Genomic DNA, 19,628 nt, shown 5'->3' on the forward strand with positions numbered 1-19,628 from the left:
AGGACAATTCTGTTTCTTAGCAGCAGACTCACATTAACCAAGCTTGAAAGGCTGACATACACAATCAGAATGCCAATCTATTTATTTACTAAAACAAGATGTTTCACTGTCACATGGACTGAAATAATCGCAATGGCACAACCAGCATATTCTTTCCTTTCAAGCAGATCTGGGGAAGACAAATTATAAGAAGGTCTTTGCTGAGGGTGGAGTCCGCACAAGCCGACTTAATCAAATGCTGCAGAATGTTTAATGACACCTCTGTTAGGTAGCCCTGTGTAGTCCCTCTACAATGAAAATAGTCTTGATTTGGCAGGGGGCGGGGGGATGCTTTCAGGGCTACTACTAAAGATCTGTCTCCTGTGGAAAATGCCAGTGTTCATCTCTGTTACTCTCCACTCCTTAATCTTACTGATTTCCTGTCTTAAGGGCACTTCCCTTCCTTAAGTAGCTAATACTTCTAAGCATGTCAGAGTGAGCATACCCTTGTGTCTTAAAGATATCTTTGCAAATATATACTTCAGTCAGTAATTCTAAGGAAAATTTTGTTCTAGTTTCTCAGGGGAATGTCTCACTGTCATCATCATGTGCAATAATAACATACCTAAATTTCAAACTTTTCCTTGTCACTTCTGTAGTAAAGTACTGGAATAAATTAGTTTTAAAAATACGTGAATCTATATTAAATGCCACTTTTCATGAAACTAGTTTCAAAGGAAAAAGAAAGGGCCTGTTTATTTGAATTTGTTTTGTGATTCATAGAAAGCATTTTAAAGCTTGCTATTCCAAGTGTGGCCTGTGAATTATAACAGCAGGAATCTCACTCAAGGACTTGTTAGAGATGCAGGATTCTCTGGCCTCACCCAGACCTCCAGGATCTGAATCTGTATCTTAACAAGATCCTCAGATGATGTGTTTACACATGCAAGTTTGAGAAGCCCTCTTTTCGGGCAACAGGGTTATTTCCACATCTGGATGGTTAACTATCAGGATTTTTTTTTTTTTTTACCTTATTACTGATCTTATAAGATTAAATTGCTTTTAAAAGGATTGGTTCTGATTAATAAAGGTATTCAGTATCTTCTTTAAACCACAAACCATCAATTCGTGGTGATATTTTATTTATCTTTAGTTTCTACAAAGACTTGTTTTTATGCTTTTGAATGTGAAATATAAATTGTGGTTGTAAAATGCCAAAATATCAATTAGATGATGAAATGAATATCATCCATTTAAAAAAATGTTTACTATAAAACTCTGCACAGCTGGTTAAACTTTAAAAACTAGTTAATTCTGACAGAATTATGTGGTTATTATAGCATTAGGAAGACAATAGTCATAACTAGATTCAGATCATATGTAGATAGAGAAAATTGAGGGGTTTTTATCTTTTTTTTTCCCCCGCAGAGTGATGTTTTAACAAAAAGTAGGTGGGACTGCGCTTGTCAATGTATTGTCTTCCTATTGGAGGTTGCTAAGTAAGATTATTACCTTCTAGAAGACAAAGCTATTGTGAGGAAACCTCAAGCCAATTAAGAACTAAACAATAAGAAGTACACATGCCCATAACTGTTCTTTTGCATGGCTGTTCTTCTGTTGTCTATCTCATGCTTAAAAATGTCAGTGATAAGAGATATTTTGCTTTGTTGGTGTCAATTTTAATTTTGACTATTTCAGGTACTGTGAAATTGTAGAAATTGTTCATGTCTCATATCTCTTCGCTGTAGCCAAATCTTGACTTCACTTCTTATCAGTGTTGTTGCTGCTCATACTGTACTTACAAAGCAAACGGAAATAAAAAGTATAAAATCTTTAACAGTAGAAAACCTTTGATGTAGTATACATATGAGCCAGAGGAAAGTCTATTAAAGTTAGTGTTTAATTAAAGACTGACATTTGGAATTATAACTTAACTTTTGAAAGTATAGAATCAGTACTCACTTTCTTACTAATATAGTACGGGTCCAGGTCCTCCAGTGGCTCTGACACCATCTCTGGAGGGATGTCTCCATAAATAAATGGAAGGTTCTTTCCAGCTTCCAAGTCACTGTTTGGCTTTGGTGTGTTCTCGTCATCCTCTTGTTCTCTCTTGGGCTTTTTGGCTTTCTCTTCTGCAGCACGTTTTTCGATAGCAGCAAGAGATTCTCTAGTAAAAAGGCGGAAGCTGTCAGGGCCCGGGGGTAGCAGCAGTGCCTGTGCCATCTTTTCATCCTGCACATTTAAGTACGTTTAGCTCCTTGCATACGAATTCCCTACCAAAGAGAAAAAATGCATCAGAGTTAGGAAAGCAAGTGAGTGAAAGGTATTAAGAGAATCAACCAAGATGTTATTTAATATTTCTTCTAGTAATTTTCTTTGCTAGTATATTAATAAATGACTATTACTTTATTTGTGGTGAAAGATTCTTTTCTTCAATACATGGACTTTTTTCTTTCTCACTGTACGGTATAAACATTTTACAATGTTCCTTTGGGGACTCTTTTAGTAACCTAATTTTTGTTTTAAGATTTTATTTATTTGAGAGAGAGAGAAAGAGAGAACACGTGGTGAGGAGGGGCAGAGGGAGAGAGGGAGAGATAGAAGTTGACTCCTTGCTGAGCAAGAAGCCCGATATAGGGCTCGATCTCAGGATCTAGAAATCACAACCTGAACCAAAGGCAGGCATTTAACTGCCTGAGCCACCCAGGTGCCCCTCTAGAAAGTTTTTAAAAGTATAAACACTTTAGTGCTGCACTACACATTTTAAACTGAAGGATCATTATCCAGTCTCATTTCCAATAAACCAATTTTATAAGTCTATCAAAGTCTAGTCTGAGACTTTTGAGCCAAAACATATTAGTGTACTTTTGGTAAAAAGAGTACTGGCAGTTACGCTTGTCAGTGAAATTACTTAAGGACCCATCATTTCTCCCCCTGCTCCCTGCCCCCACCCCTGCTCCTTTTATCACGTCTTACTAGCTCTACAAATAAAGAAATACAGTGGCATATGTCTGACTCATAAAATCTCAGGATAGGAAAAGTAGTTTTGCTTAATCCAACCACGTTTCTGGTTGTCATCATCATCATCATCATTGACCATTGGTTCATCAAACAAAGTCTGACCATCAGCAGCAACAGAGATGTCAAAACTATTCTCTTTCAGCTTTTTTTTTTTTTTAAAGATTTTATTTGTCAGAGAGAGAGAGAGAGAGAGAGAGAAAGCGAGTGCACACAAGCAGGGGGAGTGGCAGGCAGAGGGAGAAGCAGTCTCTCTGCTGAGCAAGGATCCCAATGCAGGTCCTTGAAGGACTGGCTCCCAGGATGCTGGGATCATGACCTGAGCCAAAGGTAGACACTTAACCACCTGAACCATACAGGTGTCCGTCCCTTCTTTTCAGCTTTTCACCTTGGATCCTTCTGATGCAATGTGGAATATATTTCCTTTTCCAGTATGCTGTTCTTCAACTATTCTAAGACACTTTTCTTATTCTTTCTGAATCTTCCATTTGGTGTAGTGGTTAGAAGCATGGACTAGGAGCTAGGTGCTCTCTGTTCTTAACCCTGGCTCTGTCCTTTATGAGCTCTATGACTTTGCAAAATGTAACCCCTCAGTGCTTTCATCTCCACTTATAAAATGGGGATCCTATGAGAACTGACCTCCTGGATTATCATAAGGAATAAATGAATTTATTTACACTAAGTGTCTAAAATAATTCTGGAATTGATAAGCACTGTCTTGGTGTCAGCTATCATAATCTAATTATCCTTCATTCCTTCAGCTGTTTCCTCCATTGTGGTTTCAAGCATCCTCACAATTCAAGTCACTTTCCTTTAAGTAAGGTCCTGAATTAGTGGAACCACAGTTGACCTTGGAGATCCAGGAGTGGGCTAGTACAGGGGCATAATCACACATGACAAGCAACTGTCTGAGATTAGAAAGGAGAGAAGGCAGACACATGCAGTGGCCCTGCTCAATTCTCCAGGAAAGGTAAAAAAAAAATTGTGCTAGAAATATGACAAAAGTGAAAAACATACAAGAAGCTGGCTACATAAATTTCAAAACAAGTTAACAGTGATTTTATTTTGCATTGTGCCAAAAATCACACTTAAAAAATCAAGGTAGGAAATAGAAATAATAACAACAAAATACAGTGAATACATCAGTCATCTTATAGAACAATCTACAACCATGACATCATCAAAGTCATCTGTGACATTTTCCCTATCCTAACTACCCACTCCCATCTCTGCCCCCACACTTATTCTGGTCTCCATAATAGTTTATCTCTAAATGGCCTGTTAATTCTTTGCTGTTTATTTCTTGGTTATACTAAGCTTGCAAACAATAAGAGACTTTAGATCTTACAGCAACATAAAAATGATAATAGACCAAAAATGATTATAGATCATTATAGATGCTTTGAGTTTATATCTGAATCACTAGTTCCCTGGTCTGTTCTGATGACTAAAGCGTTTATAACAGCTGTGTCTTTTCATTGAATTAGTATTTAAAATATGACATTGTTATATTTTCTGCTACTATGAAGGTATATTCTAAGTAAGATAAAATAACAGATGTCAAAAAGCTGTGCCATTTCTTGCACTAGTTCTGAAAAAGAACTGATTTGTCGTGGGACGGGGCTTTTTGTTTTTTTTGTGTGTGTTTTTTTTGTACTCCATCAAGGGAACTTAGAAGGCACAAAATAAATAGTTGATTAATTTTTTATTAAAATAGAATAACTAGGGACACCTGGGTAGTTCAGCGGTTAAGCGTCTGCCTTTGGTTCAGGGTGTGATCCTGGAGTCCCAGGATCGAGTCCCGCGTCGGGCTCTCTGCAGGGAGCCTGCTTCTCCCTCTGCCTGTGTCTCTGTCTCTCTCTCTGTGTCTCTCATGAATAAATAAATACAATTTAAAAAAAAACAATAACTATTCTCAAAACTTCTAATTCAACTATTTGGTGCCTTTTAAATTCATGGCAAATGGCACAAAGTAGAATTAAAGTTTTTAGCTATTTTATGTCCATTTTGATGTCCATATAGTGCAGTGCTAGGCTGTATGGAATAATCACATTATACTTTTGAATGTGGAAGGAGTTTGCACATTAACTGCAAGCCTTAAATACCCAGAGAGATGTGTAATCCACCCGTCTCTCATCACCTTTCATGAACTGAATGGGTAAGGTTCTTACTAAATGCTAAATGAAAATTAAATAGCATGATGAAGATATCTTAAGACATTTCTATGAAACACAGTTGGTTTCTTAGGGGACAAGAAAGGTTACTTTTATATTTGAGCATTTAATTTAACTAATTTTTGTTTCTTTATTTAAAATGGGATGAAGAACATACAGCAATAAGAATCTGAGTTTTGGGTTCATACTGAGCCTGTCACTAACGGTTTGGACATTTAACTTTCCTCAACCTTAGTGTCATTGAAATGAAATACCTTACCATATATGTAGCAACACTTTGCCACAAAGAAATAACCAATTATACTCATTTAATTGGAGTTCCCTGGTTCCTAAGTTTTAAAATGAAATTAGGTTAAAAATAATGTGGAGATATTTTAATAATCTGTATAGATTACTTTGATTTGTCTAAGATGACATGGAACAAGGTACCATCACAGAATCACAAAAATATATTTAAACAAATAATTTTATACCTTTCTGTTCACTTATCAAGGACTAGAACAAAGAATTTGAGTCTTGGTCAAAAAGAAGTAAAGAAGTATTTTTGAAACTGCATATGGTTGTCTCTAAATCCTGAGAAGATAGGCCAGTTCCATTCACTTGGCCTTTCCTCTAAGGTGAACTAAGATTTGCCCAATATTTGGATAGGCTAAGACATTAAAAATCATAGTGAGGGGAGCGTCTCATGGCTTCTCCTGCAGCTTTGCTGTTTAGAAACATCTCATAGTTCCATGGCAGTCCTATTTTAATGTTTTCCTCTTCTTTCTTGTTCTTTGTGAGCCTGTTACATAGACCTCTTACATAATTTTATTCCTATTAGAGCAGACTTTTAAAAATTAATTCCTACTGATGCCTTGGTGTGGGATATATTTTATTAATGAATCTATGTGCATTATAATTTATTAAAATACATCAAATTTAATATGCCAAATTTTTTCCAGAGCTGTCCTTACAAGGACAAAAAAAAAGATTTAAAAAAAGATCTGAGGAGATGATCTCTTTGATTAAAAACCAAAGTGTGTGTGTGCATGTGTGTGAGTAAAGGAAGTGCATCCCTCTGTTAATCAAAAATAGTATAGTTCGATTAATCCTATAATAGGGATGGACCACATAATTTTAAACCTGGAAGGATTAGGATTGTTTATTCAAGATATATTTATTGAGGGACTACTGTGGATCAACACTATTTGGACTAGGCATCCATGGTCCCTGCCACTAAGGAGCTGACAATCTGGTGTGAGATGTTTATACAAATAATTATAATATAATTATATAAAACTGATTGTTGTCTGAGCTAGATAAATGGGAGCAATTTATTCTGCCCTTGTAAAGATGGGGAGGGAAGATGAGGGAAGTTTCCCTGAGGAAGTTTTATAGACTAGTTGGGATTTGACCAACTAGTGGGTTGGTGGCAGTTGGGAGAAAGTTGGTAGGAAGACATAACAGTAGACACATGCTAGGCTGGAAGACAGTATATGCATGGGCCCAAAATAAGAAAGGGCAGGGAGAGCTTGGAAGGGGCTAAGAAGTTCATTATGGGTTGAGACCAAACTGCTCAAAAGGGAGTGGTAAAAGCAAGGACTGAAACACTGAAAGAATATAGATCACCAAAGATCTTGTACAGCACGATTAGTAAGCCATGGACAGGGAGTGCAGGATCAATTTGGAGTTTAGAAAAAATGGTGGCAGTATGAAGGGTAGATAGGTGGGGTGATCCTAGAGCAATGGTTTTCAAATATTTTGGTTTCAGGATACTTTTATACTCCTAAAGTTATTGACAGTGTCAAAGAGCTTTTGTTTATAGGGGACTTATCTATTCATATCTACCATATTAAAATTAAAAGATTTTATAAATTTTATATAGTTAATAATAATAAGCCCTGGTATGTTTACATCAAAAGCGTGTTTTTAACAAAAATAACTATATTATCACAAATTTTAAAAATGATGTAAGAAAAAGGAATTTATTTTAAATTTGGGCAAATCTCTTTACTGTCTGGCTTGTGGAATACAGCCAGAGTCTCTTATCTGCTTCCAAGTTCAATCTGTTGAGATATGTTGTTTTGATTGAAGTACATGAAGAAAATCCTCTCTCTCTCTCTCTCTCTCTCTCTCTCTCTCTCTCTCTCTATATATATATATATATATATATATATATATATATATGTAGCTGGAAAAGGAAGAAGTATTTTACCTCTCTTTTCAGGCACTTGTGAATATTCTTCTTTGATACACACCAAAACTCTCTACAAATGAGTTTCTTGAATTAGTTTCAATGTGCAATCTGAAACTGTATCATGACCTTTTTACTGATTTTACTTTTTGGATGGATTTTGTACCTTCATGCATGGATCATTTGGAAAATATTGGCACAGTGTTAGGCAGATTTCCCCAAATTTGACAAATTTCATTAACATTCAAAAATCACATTTGTTAATATCACCATTATTCTCATGAGAAAGTCACAATATATTGGGAGGCTGTCTAGTTCGCAGCAGCAGGTAAAAGTTTTCCAAAATTCCAATTTCCACTTGAAAGCTCAAATTTTAACATTGACAACGAATGCTGTCATTTGCTTTTCCTGAAGTGACAGGCTTTTCCTTTGTTCATTTTTTTAGAAAATATCTGCTAAATATCTGAGTCTGAATAACCATAGTTTGTCAGTTATTTTTCCAAGTGAAAATGGTGTTCCATGAAAAAAGAAAAAGTGGCTTATTCAACTCCTGACTGACACAATCACACAAGTGCTTTTCCTTGAGAATAGCCATGGAACTGCAAGATGCAGCACAAATGCTTAATGTATTTTTCCAATTTCATTGCACATGATATTAAAAACACATATTCCTTAGGTCAAGATTGAATAAAATTAATAATATTTACTTCTTCATTAAAGATATTCTCATATGAACTTTTTTCTTACTGAAGGGGTGAGGTGGTGAAGAAAACAAGGATCCCTTCTACAGTTTGATGTTGCTGCCTTGCTTTCTGCTAAGGCATTAGCAGTTTCACTCCATGACTTTTGCACTATCAGTAAAAAAAGGCAAAGGTCATCTTGGTATTAGTATGAGGAAAATAGGTTAGACCTCATTGCGTCCCACCCGAAAGGGACTCAGGAACCTCCAGTTGTCCACAAACCACCCTTTGAGAACTGCCCTAGAAGGAAACAAGATGGACAGCAGGAGTCTAAAGGAGAGGGCAAGTGAATGTGACTAGAGCTGTACTATTTAAGAGCCTAGACATGACAATCAGAACCATATTCAAGCCCTAGCTCTGCTACTTTCTAGTAGTGTGACCTTGAGCATTTTTTTTAATCCTTCATAATCTTCAGTTTCCCTATCTGCATGATAGAGATAATGACAGCAGTGGTAGCACATACTTCACAGAGTTAATGTGACATTAAATGAGAACATCCTCCTAGAAGGTGAGCATAGTGCCTGGAAGATAGTAGGCTGTGAATAATTCAGAGGGAAAAAAAAAACACAGAGGATTGTATTCAATGCAAAATTAGGAGAGAGAAAATCAATGAGATTTTACGATCCTGATATGTGGCTTGATGAAGAGATATGAGGTCAAGCTCAATCCCAGATTGGCTTAAACCGCAGGTTGTTATTAACCCAACAGAGAAGTGGAGGGTTTGTAGGGCATGATAATAAATTCTGTTTGGGATTTATTTAGTTTGAGATGCCTGTGAGACAGCTGGGTATGTAATTAAAATATGAGTCTGAGAATCAGGAAAGCCGTCTGGGCTGGGAAAATGTTGATTAAAGAGTCACTGGTTGAAACTGAAGATAAGAATATGCATTACACTGTCTAGGAAAAAATGAAAAGATACAAAGACAGGACTCCTGTGACTACCAGTTTTTAAGGAGAGGAAAATTAGACAATGAAGTCAGAACAGTTACATAGATGCCAAAAGAGGGATTTTGAAGATGCTAATTAAAAGGCATATATTGGATTTGACAATTAGTCAACTCCCTGCATTTAAAATAAATGAAGAACAGGCACAGAGAAGCTAAGTAACCTTCACTGAGACGTCTACTGACAACACAAATTGTTGCTCTGAGGCAAAACATTTTCCACACATTCTATTCTTGACTGACTTTTCCTATTACAGTTGACATTTTTATCTTGAATCTTACTATTGTGTGATTTGATTTTAAAGATCTAAGCTGTAGATAAATAACTACAGAAAAATAGGTATATATAGTTCAATTCTGTTTTCCAGGCTCACATTATCTGTATGCTATGATATTAACATAAGCTTTTAAAACTATATGAAACCAGCAGATATGAATACAAAGCTAATATTTGTTAATGAACCAGAATCTGAAAAAAAAAAAGGGCATGGTAAATATTTGGGATATGCCAAGGCATCAGTGAGGCAAGGACAAAGTATTTTTCCCCATTACTCATATAGCCTGTGAGTTCTCATCTTGCCTAATTTCAAAAATAGCAGACAGTTTGGAAAATCGCATTGTTCTACAACCTGTTAATATCAATAGTTTCTCTCTCCCTTTGTAGGAATCTTTATGATTATGTTACAGCCAAAAATCAATGAATTCTGGTCTGTTCCCATGGAGACAAAATTATGTCAGAGGCTGTAAATTTGTCATCTTCAAGGGTGGAAAGCTGTTCTGTGTCATACAACTTGAGAGATCAGAAAAAAAAAACCCACAATATATTTTCATGTCCTTGATAATGAGAGAGCAATTTGTTGGGGAAAGACTGGGTCCAATGCTGTGTTTTCTTGGTATCAATGAAAGACTATTATAGGAAGTGCATAATCTAAAAGACAAAATGGACTAACTACCCTTCCTTTGAATAAAGTTACTAACATTTTCTAAAGGGGTTTTTATTTTGGGCTAATGATTATCTGGCATTTACTATATTTTCAGGTAGCATATGTGACAAACAGAATAATAATTTATTAAAGGCATATACAGAGCATTTGGCACATTATAGTGATAACTACTGGACACTCTCCAAGGCAGGATTAAACATTATTTTCATTATTTCAGAAGATTTTTGAAATAACATCTGATTGGTGTGCTTACCTAACTAGATGGCTTTGAGAATTAAATAGTAATAGATAAACCTCTGTTTAATTGTTGCTTTGTCTTAGATACTCTGTCAAGTAACTTATATATATTAACTCACTTAATCTTAAGAGGTTTAATCATTTAATCTTATTTAACTTCATTATTTCCATTTTAGAGATTAAAAAAACCTAGGTACAGGTAGATTGGATAACTGGTCCAGGTTACAAAAGTAGTATGTGAAGAAGACAGGATTTAAACCCATGTAGTTCAGGAATAGCTATTCATTTCATAGCTCCAAGCCTATGAAATGAGATTTTTAGGTCATGTGTTCAGAAATGGAATCTCCCAGGGAGGTTACTATGTATTTAGCCCCAGGTTAAGAATGGAGTGGTGCAGTCTAAGAAATGGAACAATATGATCCTCACCTTTGTTTTTATTTTTTTTTATTTTTATTTTTTTATTTTTTTTTTAAATTTTTATTTATTTATGATAGGAACACAGTGAGAGAGAGAGAGGCAGAGACACAGGCAGAGGGAGAAGCAGGCTCCATGCACCGGGAGCCCGACATGGGATTCGATCCCGGATCTCCAGGATCGCGCCCTGGGCCAAAGGCAGGCGCCAAACCGCTGCGCCACCCAGGGATCCCCTCACCTTTGTTTTTAATGTAGAAGGTAAATAGGAATGAATTAATAACAGATATACAACCCACATCTGATGGAAATATACTGACATGTATTTTAAGAACTTTAGAGATATTTGAAGATAAATTAAAAGCCCAGGCTAGCTTCTTATACATCATTATCTCTTGCTTTCATTGTAGTGTTAAGGGATTATGGAATACTATTGGTCTGAATTAACCTATCAAGAAAGTAACTCTATAGCAAGGGTATCACTATGATATGGCCAAATGCAAATGAAACTTAGACTTTCTTTATCACTGTTCCCTTCCCACTAGCTAAACTCATGATTGTCCACACATAAATGTTATATATTGATTTGCGAACTTTAATAAGAGGATAATAAGAGAATCTATTTCTGCCTTTCTCTACCTGGACTCAGTGGCATTCTTCTGGAAGAAAGAATAACTGAGTATGAAAGCATGAGCTCATTTCTGTCATCAGAACAATTTTTTTCATGGATAATAATTAGTTTCTAGGAGTCCCAGTGATTTTGTTCTTATCAGACAGCTATAAGCTCAGAGAGACAACTGCTAACTAATAACAATTAAGCCAACATTGTAATAGACAAAGTGTTGGTTTTATTAGCTGCTGAATTTTTCTACTGTATGTTTGAAAACTGAAGATAATTGTGTGGTCAATTCCCAACGTCCATTCTTTTTTTTTCTTTTTTTTTTAAGATTTTATTTACTTAGAAATGAGAGACACAGAGAGAGAGAGAGATGCAGAGACATAGGAAGAGGGAGTAACCGGCTCCTTGCTAGGAGCCTGATGTGGGACTCAATCCCAGGACCCCACGATCACGCCCTGAGCCGAAGGCAGACACTCAACCGCTGAGCCACCAGGTGTCCCTCCCAACATCCATTCTATTCCAGACACCTTCTCCAAGCCCCTTGCTGATCATTGGTTCAGGAGTAGGCTTGCAGTCCAGTTCTGGCCAACAGAAGGTGGGGGAAAGCCTGCCAAGTGAGTGTCTATAAAAGGTTTCCTCACTCCGAAGAAAGAGACCAAGGAGGAGACAGACTTTTCTGTCCCTTGGACCTTATTGCCTTGGGGTCTGATACATGGCACTACTTCAGTCGACTTACAACCAGCAAGGATGCCATTCTGAGAGCAAAGCTGACACACGGAGGGTGGAAGATCACAGGGACAGATCTACCCCTGGGCTCTTGATGGATCGCTCAGCTCTTGGACCCAAACAACCTCTGCACTGCTTGTTATAGTCAATAAACATCTTTCTTGGCTAAGACAGTTTTAGACAGTATTTCTAGTTAGTTGCAGCTGATACACCAAACAAGTAAATACTCCTCAGCCGGTTCAAAAACTTGGCCAGTTCAGAAGCCAACTTACAACCAAATGCCACATAATTGGATGTCCTTTACCCCATGCAAACAGGTGAGCTATGCAGCCAATTACCAAATAAATACAATAAAATGCAAGTAAACACAATTCTGGGTGGTTTACTAAACACACAGGATGAATGTCTTTTAAAAAAATAAATGAAAAGCTGGGTTAGTTTCTCTTTCTTACATCAATACCTTTGGCATCATTCCACTCCCTGAGGTAATCTCTGCCATGTCTCAAGTGTTTGCCTCTTTGGAGGGACCAACTAGCAAGGAGGGAGTTAATCACCCTTTTGCTGCCCCCCTTTTCTTTTTTGACCTGATAACAGCTGCCCTTGTTAGCTAATAGAGAATTTAGTTTACCTTCCACAAACACAAATTTATACCCCCTGGTAGTTCAGATACCTTAGTTACAGCACCTGTTTCTGGAAAAGCTTCAGGCCACTTCTGGGAATTATCTCATTTGTTCTTATACTATCCCTAGAAGAGATTCTGTATTTTTATTCCCGTAAGCCACTCTGCCACAAATCCTTGACAGATATCTCATCCCTGATGAACTCTGATGTGGCTTGGTGTCAGCTTTCTTGCTCCATAATCTGTGTAGAGAGGGAAACAGGTGAAGTTAGTTCAGCATCTTTGGCATTTGGATTGAAATGGGTGCTCTGGGTCTGGGTCTGGGTGCCCTGATGTGCTCCAAGGAGGATGGGGCAAAAAAACCACTGCTAGTATCCTGGGGTGGGACATTTCTTTTTTCAGCAGCCAGAGCTCCAAAGCATCTTCTTGTTCTTCACCTCCTACTTCCTTTCCTCCTTCTCTGCACTTTACTCCCCCTTTGTGTCTTCTCTTCTCTTTTGGTCTCTTCAAAAGACCAAAGAAGTAGATCAGTGGAGCATGTGGTCTGCATTGTTCTTGTGGGTCATTATTCTAGTTCATTTTTAGCTCCTTTTCCTCTCCACCTAAAACCCCATCTGATTGGCTAAGATAAGACCAATAAGCCTTATTCAGTGGCTTCTAAGACTAAATTTTAGACAAGCGGAGATGAAAAACTAGCATGCTAAATGGAGACATAATATTAACCTAAGTATGACAATCTGATGTCCTATTCCTTTCAGCTATAACTGTTAGCAATAACTTAGCCCAGATAAACCAGTAATTATTTTAAAGGGCAATAAATGTAATTTTAAAATCAGCAATTGATAATTAAAACAATGCTTACATCAGTTCACTTATTCAGTGCTCATAAGCCAAACTGGTAATTGATCCTCACCAATAAATCTCCCTTTCCAATTTACTGTGACAAAACCATTAAATCTCACCTTTCTATTTTATACATTTTAAAATCTTTTTCTCCAGATGAAAACTCACTCCTAAGCCATCAACATTCTCTTAACTGTCATTGAAGTGATTCTTTCTAAAGCACATATCCTGCCCTTATTAAAAATTGTCAATGACCTTCAATGACTTATAGTTACATTAGCAAAATATGCAGGCACCTTTATGACCTTCCTCCTGCCTCTCCTGCCTTACCTTCATTTGGTAATAGCACAGATTTATCTCTGTCATTCACTAGCTACGTCACATTGAACATGTTACCTAACCAATCCAATTTTTAGTTTCTCATCACATAATGGGGATTACAATCCCTAGAGAAACAGGGCTCTTGTTAGAATGAAATGAGATATATATTTCATACACACACACACACACACACACACACACATACCCCTGTAAGTCACTCATATAAGAGCTGGCATAAAGTAGGTTTTTGTAAAAGCTGGAGGTTTTAGTAGTATTAGAAGTAGCGATAATAGTAGTAATAGTCTTATTGGTATTAATAATAACCAATCAGACAGACCCATGCATCAGAGCTTGAGATATTAATTTGTTAAACAAATGTATAACCCTTCAATATATGTTCCCTTTACTTTAGAGTCACAAGCTATTTCCCTTCCCCAGAACACAAGTAACTGAGTTTAAATATCTTCATTTCCAGCCTGACATATAATGAGGCTGATGTTAAAAAACCAAAATGTCAATTTAGATATATTTCCAAAATGTTTGTCATCTTTACTCTGGAAACAAGGAGGGGGATAAGGTAGGAAGGGTGAATATCCAAGGACACTAAGAAGTTAAGGAGGAGTAGGAAAGTAGTTTGAGAAAGATCCCCAAAAGTTCTGCTTTGCTTTGGTTCTCTCTCCTCTCCCTACTCTTGTGAAAAATCACTGATTCATGGATTAGAGAAAATGATATCCTATGGCCTGGGCTCTAAATGGGAAGGATTTGCCAACCCCAAATATACATGGGAAAAGGTAGTGATTTCTGTGTATGGCCTCATGCTGCAATTTAGGCCTCATACTTCAAGTTGCATTGTGTCTTATTAAGATCTCTGTCTCAGTCATTTTTAAAAGCAGACTATGGCTCACAGATGAACTAATATAAAATTGGCCTAATTGAGTTATTTAGAGAATGAGGATTCTTTAAAGTAGTTCTGAACTTCAGTGGCATAGGAATCATTTGGACTACTTGCCAAAGATACAGATTTCTGGGTTCCATCTCTGAAAATGCAGAAAAAATTGGTTTGGGACATGGCCCAGAGATCTGCATTTTAAACAAGTTCCCTAAATGAATTTGGTGCAGGTAACACATGGATTACAGTTTGAGAAGGAAATGAATAGAGGTTACTAGAAATTTGAGATGGGTACTTCACACATTCAAGGCTGGAATTCGGCTCTAATGTTCCCAATAGATAAGAAAAAGTGGAAGCACACTCAATTTAGGAAAAAGCAAATACACAATTGTGCATAAAAAGACAACTTTCTCTGAGAACTAAGCGAGAAAAGAAATTTTGCTTAGGACATAACACAAAGGACACTAGGTAATGTGCTTACTGGAAGTTCTGAATGTAATTACACAAAAGACCCATACCAGATTAAATCAAGTAAGTCTTCTATTTATGGCTAAAATTAGTTAAACTCAGCGGATTCCATTAAGAAGGTGATGAAATAAGATGCTTAAGAAACTTTACTCTCAGATTATCTACTACAAGTATTGGACCTGGAGATCCCCCCGACACACACACACAAAAATTTTGAAATGACTTTCATATAATTTCAGCATTTGGAAATTAAGGGGAAGGTCTTCATGACACAAATGAGGAAGTGGTAGCTCAGAGAATATGATAAGGCTTTACTCTGAAAAGGGTGGGTGTCTCCAGCTGAGGAACCTTACACAAAGTTGCTTTAATTTTAATTTTCTTAATCCATTTATATTAATGTTATTAATTGTAAGACTAATGCCAACAATTGAATTTTATAGAGCTAAGTTTGTTTGTATTCCTTTCAATGGTATTTTAGTTTATACTATTTATTCTTTAACACTGAGTCTCAGTGTTTTTAAAGAATCTTTGTCTTATTCCGAGTTGATTGCTTTTAGCCATAATTTTTCCACGTTAGTTTATCTTATCACTGCTTTTGGCCATTTATGCTATTTTCGTTTCTTTTGGGAAAGCCTGTCTTCCTATACACTCACAATATGATGTACCTGCTTTAGAATTTTCCGGATCAATACCATCTCTGTCATGCATTAGCTGTAAAACTCTGGGGACTTAGTTAGCTCTTTGTGCAAAGGCTGAAGCAGATCCAAAACCTCTTACTGGGGAACTCACAGACTTTGCCAACCGGTCTCTGGCAGCATTTCCCCACAGGGAAGGGGCAGCCTTCCATCTGGGTGGGAAAGCTGGTTGGCTCTCCAATGTCTGTAATCATCCTACCCTACCAGCTGCTCATTTGGTTTTTAAGACTTGAGGCCCTCATCAAGGGGACATTTCCAAATGGCCAAATCACCAAGATATTATGACATGAAACACAGAAAGTTTGTCTGGAAAGTAAACCATATCTCCACTCCCCTGGGTGCTCCAGAGTTTCTCCTGGATCAGATCTGACCATCAGAAGGCTTCATGGTTATTCACATTAACCTAAAATCTGAGATTTGTTTCTCTGAGTTGTATAAAATTTATTCCTGCCTTCACTCTAAAAATGTTGAGCCCAGGAGGCTCAGAGCTAAATGTATATTCCAAAAGAGTAACTTCATTAACCCACAATCTTCACAGGTTTATCGCCTCCATTTTGTCCATTTTCTTTATCTTCAACTTTCTATTGCACATGGATTTAAAAAATAATATACTGCTGTTATATTTTTATAAGGAGATGGGATATGATGTCAGTTTTTTCTACATGATTTAAAAGATTTATTTGTTCATAAGCATGAATCCATGCTTCTTATGAATAAATTGATTTTCTCAAGGCATATACTTTTATTATGAAAATAAATGCTAAAAATTGAACTTGGAAACCCAGTATCCTAAAATTGAAAAAGATCTCTCAGCCCATCTATTTTCACCATTTAAGTTTATAGTAGTGGTTCTTCATATTTAGCTTCAGAGTCATTTAGAAGGCTTTTTGTTAAAACACAACTTGCCAGGCCTCATCCCAGAGTAGCTGATTCTATAGATATGGGTGAGGCCCCAATTTCTGCATTTCTAACAAGTACGCATGTGATGCTGGTGCTTCTGGCCCACTTTGGCAATAGTGGCTAACAGACACCATAATTGTATTAATTTTTTTTTTGAAGTTAGAGACATATGTGCCATTAACATTGGACTCATTTTTAGGATCTCTCAAAGATGACAGTCATAGCTTCTTCAGGCTCATTTGTTCATTCATTAATGTCTTGTGGTAAAATTCCTCTGAACCCAGAATGATTTATGGCAGTATTTCACAAAAGCCTGCAGTAGCTTCCTGTCTCCCTGCTCCCAGCCTATTTTCACCAGCAGTCAGAGAGATTTGGGAAAAATGGAAATCAAATCATGTCATTCCTCTGACCAGAAGCCTTCAGGAGTTACCCAGAGAAAAGGCCTAACTCCTTACAGTTGCCTATAAGGCCTTATGATATGGCCTTGCAGTTACTAGCTGAACTCATCTCATCCTGCTCTCAGCTTCCCTCACTGCTTTTCAGCCAGACTGGCTTCTGTCTGTCCTCTGCACCTGCCAGGCACATATATACTGTTGCCTCTCTCAGGAATGTACTTGTCTAGGTAGTTGAATCCCTCCCTCACTCATCTCTTTCAGGTCTTAGCCAAATGTTTACCTTTTCAGAAAGAGACCTGCAGTGCCTCCCCTTCCAGCTTTTAACTGCATCCTATTTCTAAAGCATTATGACCTTATTATATACTACATAGCTTACTTATTTGTAATGCTTATTATTCATTTTCTGTCTCCCCTGAGTAGAACACAAGCCTTGCAGGGGCCAGAATATTTGCCTTTTTTGGTCTATTTTTTTCATCAATGAATCCCAAGTGCTTAGAACAGTGCATGACATATTGTAGGTGCTCAGCAGACATTTTTTTGAATAAATGGATTTTTAATTTTGGTTTTCCCCCCCAAATTTAGTAATTTTTATTTCAACTTACTTACTATATAGAAATTCAACTTACAAGTACTCTTTAGAAAGGCTTGTATTCTATTTATGGCAGCACATTTTATAATAATAAAATCTAGAAAAAACAAATATCCACCAACGGGATTGGTTGAGTAAATAAAGTAACTTAGTTTTGTATCACATGGTCATTAATGTGATAAAACCAGAAAAAAAAGCCATGGAAGCCAAATTCTCTATGGATACTATATTTCCTAATTATGCAGTCCTTTTTAATTTAGATCAAAATGCATGCATTGAAGTCTTGTTTATCTCAAAGGTAATTGTATAAATAGTCTAAGTTTACTAAACTCTTAGAACAAAGCAAAATGAAGACTGAATGCTTTACTCAAAGAATTTCCCATTCTCAAAGTATCTTTGAGAAGAAATAATAACGATAATAAGGACACTAAGCACTTGCTATGCAGTAGGCACTGATTAGCTCATTTAATCTTCACAATAACCTGATGAGATAAATGTGATTATTGTCCTTGTTTTGGAGATAAGGAACTATAAGGTCCAGAGAGAGTAAGTAACTTGGCTAAGATTACATGGCTACCAAATCCAGTGTTATTTTTCTTTAGAAAAAATAATCAAAGTCTCCCTCTCTCTAAAAATATTTTACCATCTGTTTTTGCAGTTTTATCTTACATACTTTCCTACATATACGCTCTTCTCTAGTCAAACTGATCTATTTGCCATTCCCTGAAAGTTCCCAGTCTCTGGCCTCAGGCTTTGAAAAACATTCCTTCTGCCTGAAATATCATTCACCGTCAGTCATAGCCTGTTAAAATCTTCCCTACACTCCGAAGTCAGAAGTGATTTTTGCATTCCTCTGAACTCCCATAGCACACACATATTGTCTTTAAAATTCATATAATAATTATAATATTCTATCTTCTGTTGTTCTTAAGGATGTGCCTTACTGCTTCTACATTGAATGTTAAATTCCTGGAGAATAAGGATTGTATGGACTAGTTACTACAGTAAGCAGGAAGTTACAAATTTTACATGTGGCCTGTCCAAATGTGGTAGCCACTGGCCAGATACAAGAGTTGAGTACTTGAAATGTGGTTAGTGCCCAATCTTGAAATGATATTTAGGGAATGTTGGCTTAAATAAAACATAGCATCAATAACCTTAATTTCACTTGTTTTTGCTTTTTTTCAGCACCCAGAAAACTTCCAAGTACATATATAGGTCTCATTATATTTTTATTAAATAGTACTGGTCTGATATATCCCTTTCTCCTACCCCTCAGTCACCTTGAAGTGATCAAACCTATAAACAAACACATGAGTTAAAAAGCAGGCCAATCCTCTATTTTGATACTCAGAAAGGGTGTGGAGGGGCTCTCTATGTATGGATAATTTTTCTATTTTACTTAGATTGTTGTTTTTATCCTTAAGTCATAGGATTTGGGACCAAGAAACACTATAGAGGAAGTTACTTTGTTCGTAAACAAACATTTTGTGTGGGTGTGTGCCTGTAGCACATGTGTTTCTGGAAAGGAAACCACATTTAAATCTGAATATAAGAGAATTAAAGAAAGCTTTCTATTTTGAAGTAAATTGGCATTGTGGCAAGTAAAATGCAAACAGCATTCTCAGACCAATAATAAATCCTTGATCCATAACATCAGTGTAACATCAGTGCTGTTTCAGCCATAACACAGAGCCCTCTGAGTTGCCCTCAGTCACGTTTCGCCTACTGCTTGCTGGTGCCGTGTGCTTTAGGCAGTTTCTTTCCAGGCAACCAGACTGTTTACTGACTGTAATCAAAATGACAGCACACTGTTTTCACAACCGAGTGTTAAGAGTTGATTGCCTTTTTCACTTGGCAACCTGAGGGAACTTTAGAACTAGGATCTTGAGGTACGATTTGCGTAAATTCAAGATGGTGGTGCTTGCTTTCCCACAAGTTACC

The 19,628-nt window shown here is 36.8% G+C and overlaps 1 protein-coding gene across 13 annotated transcripts in view; it reads right to left on the bottom strand.

Moving 5' to 3' along the window:
• The window catches only part of LOC112916453 (sodium channel protein type 3 subunit alpha), a 105,009-nt gene that overhangs the window by 74,723 nt on the left and 10,658 nt on the right, over positions 1–19,628 (bottom strand). For 5 of the 13 annotated variants that reach the window (XM_025994133.2, XM_072751823.1, XM_072751821.1 and 2 more), the window contains exons 2-3: positions 12,636–12,826; positions 1,942–2,252 (exon numbers count right to left, since the gene is read on the bottom strand). In XM_025994133.2, coding sequence (XP_025849918.2) covers positions 1,942–2,202 — 261 coding nt within the window. In that variant the 5' untranslated portion in view covers positions 2,203–2,252; positions 12,636–12,826. The remainder of the gene's footprint in view (positions 1–1,941; positions 2,253–12,635; positions 12,827–19,628) is intronic. The other 8 variants (XM_025994134.2, XM_072751820.1, XM_072751818.1 and 5 more) reach the window with 2 other exon arrangements.

This window comes from Vulpes vulpes, chromosome 3, assembly GCF_048418805.1.
Source record: "Vulpes vulpes isolate BD-2025 chromosome 3, VulVul3, whole genome shotgun sequence".
NCBI lineage: Eukaryota > Metazoa > Chordata > Mammalia > Carnivora > Canidae > Vulpes > Vulpes vulpes.